We start from the raw sequence: 4,802 nt of genomic DNA, 5'->3' as shown, positions 1-4,802 counted from the left end.
AGGTATTGTTGATAGTGTCAAGTCTGGTGAGTGTAGAGGAGACAAAGTAGCACAAAGGGTATTATTTCCAGGATCATTCCTTGGAGGTCCTAGAGATATGCGACGACTATATATGGATGCTATGGCTTTGGTTCAACACTTTGGAAGACCAAATCTATTCATCACCATCACATATAATCCGGAATGGACTGAGACTCAAGAAGAATTGGGTGTAGGACAACTCGCTCAGGACCGGCCTGATTTGGTTACCAGAGTGTTTAGAGAAAAATTGCAAGACTTGAAAGACTATATATTCAAAAAAGAAATATTCGGACCAATTGTTGCACATGTTTTTGTGGTAGAATTCCAGAAGAGAGGCTTGCCACATATACATCTACTTCTAATATTTAAATAGGGTAATAAGATACGATCAGAAGATGAGTATGACAGATACATTAGTGTAGAAATCCAAGATAATGCCACAAATTCATAACTATATACATTAGTTACAAAACATATGATGCATGGACCTTGCGGGGAAAAGCATAAGATAAGCCCGTGCATGAAAGATGACGAATATAAGTTTCACTACCCTCGAATATTCAACAGAAAAACATTACAAGGAAAGGATGGATATCCAATTTACAAAAGAAGAAATGATGGGGGAACAAGTGAGGTCCGTGGAACGAAGATGAATAACAAATGGTTGTACCTTATAATCCCTATTTGTTGATGAGGTATAATTGTCACATTAATGTTGAGGTATTCTCAGGCATTAAAGCAATAAAATATCTTTACAAATATATATAAAGGACACGATAAATGTGTCGTATAAATTGAATCTGACGATGGAGAAAAAGTCGTAGATGAAATCAAAACCTTTCAAGATGCACGTTGGGTGTCTCGACCAGAAGCATTATGGAGAATTTATGAGTTCAACCTGACTAAAATGTAACAAGCCGTTATCAACCTACACTTACATCTTCCGGGCAAACAAGTAGGTAATTTACAATTACAACGCAAAATATTGTACATATTAAAAATTTATTAAAGACAATCAACATGAGTATTCATACTATACTAATAAACAATGTGCAGTTTGCTATTGGAAGAAGCAAAACCTAAAAAGTATAGTGGGATCAGACTTTGTACACCAAACTATGCTTACCGAGTATTTCAGGATGTGCTCTATAGACCTTGAAGCTCGTAATTATCTCTGCCGAGAATTTCCAAAGCATTATGTTTGGAACTCCCAGTCCAAAATATGGTAAAAAAATCTCGCACAGTAATTGGACGCATAAATATTGGTAAAATAATTACGCTTTATTTCCACATATATAACCTATACAAAATCAAGATTCTAACCAAATCAACTGAATATGCAGCTAATGCTAGAGAATGAGAAAGATATTACGAAAGACTTTTGTTAAATCATGTACGAGGGACAACTTCATTTGAAAACTTACTAACTGTTAATGGAAAATATTGCCACACATTTAAAGAGGCAGCCATAGAAAGTGGGTTATTAGAATATGATAATAGAATTTCTGAATGTTTACGACAGGTTGTCACCTTCAAGATGCCCGCAGCACTACGGAGTTTATTTGCTACAATATTATTTCATTGCAGCCCATTGGATGTGAGAAATCTATGGGATACATATTATGATAATTTCTCAGAAGATTTTCATAGGTGTCATTCTGACAAACCAGACGCACAACTCCAATATACCTTAAAAAACATTAATTAATACTTGACAAGTATGAGACAAAGTGTGGATAAATATGATATTCTACAAATCAACAACAATCACATCAAAAAATCACAATTGAATGTAGAGAAATAATCGATGAAAGGTCTATAATTGTTCAAGCCAAAGATCTTGATGCTCAATCACAATTGAATCAAAAACCACAAGCATTCAATACCATTCTGCAAAGGGTCAATACAGAAACACCAGGGATATTTTTTGTAGATTGACCTGGGGGAACCGAGAAAACTTTCCTATATCGGGCACTATTGGCTAACATGAGCTCAAAAGGTATGATAGCATTGGCATACCAGGGGTGTAGCAGCAATATTACCTGGAGGTCATATCGCACACTCAAGATTTGACATACCACTGCAAGCAAATGAGACAACAATGATAAATATGCCAAAACAAGGTGGAGGTGCACAACTAATTCGACAAGATAAATTATTAATATGGGATGAAGCACCAATGGATAAGCGACACACAATTGAAACTGTAGACAGAAGCTTTCGTGATATAATGTATAAGGACGTCCTTTTTGGTGGAAAATCATGGTATTTGAAGGTGACTTCCGACAAGTTTTGCCAGTGGTTCTAAAATCTACAAGATCTGAGATGGCAAATGCAAGTTTGGTGAGGTCGTATTTTTGGCCTTTAATGGAAAAGATACAACTTTCAACTAATATGCGAGCAATAACAGATCAAACTTTTAGTGACTTCTTGCTTCGTATTGGAAACGGACAAGAAACCACAATAAAGGACGATCAAATAGAAATTCCAAAACAAATGACTATCCAACAAAGTGGAGATATTAATCCTGAAGAATCATTGGTTCGGGAAATATTCCCAGAAATCAAACTAAATTACAAGTCGGCACAATATAACAGAGCACGCAATGTTAGCAAGAACAAATGAATTTGTAGATAAACGAAATGCAATAATGATTGAGAAATTCCATGGAAAAACAAAAACATACATCAATTTTGACTCAGCCGAAAATGATACCAACAACTACTATCAAGAAGAATATCTCAACAGATTGACACCAAATGGACTACCGCCATTTTGGTACGTTATCAAATTCAACTGAACTTTAACAATCACTTATTATGATACTTGATAGAAACATATAGAAGTTATCAGCGACACAATTACAAAAAACAAAACAAGTGACTAATTATTTTATTTTATACATTAGGTTATTTTTTAAAGAAATGCACCGTTTATGCTTCTGAGAAATTTAGACCCCTCAAATGGTTTATGCAGTGGGACACTCTTTATTTGTAGAGGATTTGAAAAAAATATCATACATGCCAAAATAACAACGGGTCAATATGCCACAAAACAAGTCTTTATTCCTAGAATACAACTTTCACCACCTGAGAGTGACGGATATCCATTCAAATTCATTCGGAAACAATTTCCAATACGTCTCTATTTTGCAGTAACAATAAATAAAGCACAAGGTCAAACAATACCAAATGTTGGATTATACTTACCGCAACATGTATTTTCACATGGACAACTATACGTGGCACTATCTATAGGAATATCTATGGCAACAACAAAACAAAAGTATTGGTCATAAATGAAGAACAAGATGGAGACACAAAGATATATACAAAAAATACTGTTTACAAGGAAGTCTTGAGTGAGATTTGACTACTACAAAGATATGAACCTAATGAAAATCCATTCAGACGTACGCATAGGACAACAAACAACGTCCGAATAAGACATTAAAGACATGTATGTTAATGCATTTATAGACACAACACAGTACAATGATTACAGACTATTCAAATCAAATTCAGTAAATACACGCTTCAAGATAAAAAAAATACACACTATTTATGTTTATATTAACAGTATTACATAATTGACAAGGAAGAAAGACAAATTAAAAACTAAATACAGGAGTGGTTACAACAAGTAAAATGACAGCTTTTAAAAACATTCAAAAGGATAGTCCTGCAAGAAACTAAAAACGACAACTCAGCAAAAGTACTACAATCAACCGCAAAGCTAATTGACCACAAAATAGTACCAAGACATTGGCATACACGCATCAAACTCAACATAATTAAGCCACAAGCAACCGACGTGCGGTTAATCTAGTTATTATTAAATGTGGAGAGCAAAAATTGGGTGTTAACAATGACATTATGAGGTTGCATGGGGTTCTGTTGTCTATCATCTCAGATAGAGGTCCTCACTTAACATCACGTTTCTGGAAGTCATTTAATAAATGTCTTGGTACTCAGGTAAGCCATAGCACAACATCTAATCCATAGATGGATAGCCAGGCTGAGTGTACCATTCAAACCTTACAGCACATGGTGAGAGATTTTGTGATTGATTTCAAGGATAGTTAGGATGATCACCTTCCTCTTATTGATTTCTACTAAAATGATTGTTACCATTCAAAAATTATGATGGCCCCTTGTGATGCATTATATGGAGGCAGATGTAGGTCACCAGGTAGTTTGTTTGAAGTAGTTGAAGCAACCTTTATATGGGATGATTCAATCCATGATGCTATGGAGAAAATGCAACTCATTATATATATACTAAGATAGCTAATAGTCGCCAGAAATCTTACGCGAATGTACGGAGAAGGGAACTATAGTTCGAAGTTGATAACTGATTTTTTTCTTAAAGTGTCTATTATGAAAGGGGTGATGAGATTTAGCAAGAGGGGGAAGTTGAGTCATAGATAAGTAATCATTTATAAGATCTTAAAAAAGATTGGTAAAGTGGTTTATGAGATAGAGTTGCCAACAACACTAGCAGCAATGAATTGGTTTTCCGCATTATTCTGTTGAAGAAGTGTGTGGGTGATACAACATCTAAATTACCTTTACAAAATGTGGCTGTGAAGGATAGTCTCACTTATGCAGTGGTACCTGTTGAAATCCTTCATCGTCGTGTTCAAAGGTTTAGAAACAAACAAGTTGCTTCAATCAAGGTTTCGTTAAGGTCACTCCATAAAGGGAGATACTTGGGAATCTGAAGAACACCCGAAGACAAATTATCCTCAACTCTTCCCTTCCGATTCTATTCTAGCTTTA

The 4,802-nt window shown here is 35.0% G+C and overlaps 1 protein-coding gene across 1 annotated transcript; it reads left to right on the top strand.

The window, feature by feature from the left end:
* Positions 1-2,283: 2,283 nt before the first annotated feature.
* On the top strand, positions 2,284-2,646 carry LOC104645926 (uncharacterized). The gene has a single exon (XM_010318750.2). The coding sequence runs from the start codon at positions 2,284-2,286 to the stop codon at positions 2,644-2,646; it is 363 nt and encodes a 120-aa protein (XP_010317052.2).
* Positions 2,647-4,802: the final 2,156 nt, after the last annotated feature.

The sequence above is a fragment of the Solanum lycopersicum genome, chromosome 1 (assembly GCF_036512215.1).
Source record: "Solanum lycopersicum chromosome 1, SLM_r2.1".
NCBI lineage: Eukaryota > Viridiplantae > Streptophyta > Magnoliopsida > Solanales > Solanaceae > Solanum > Solanum lycopersicum.
Note: the sequence above shows the minus strand (reverse complement) of the source record. Positions and strands in the feature narration are given on the sequence as shown.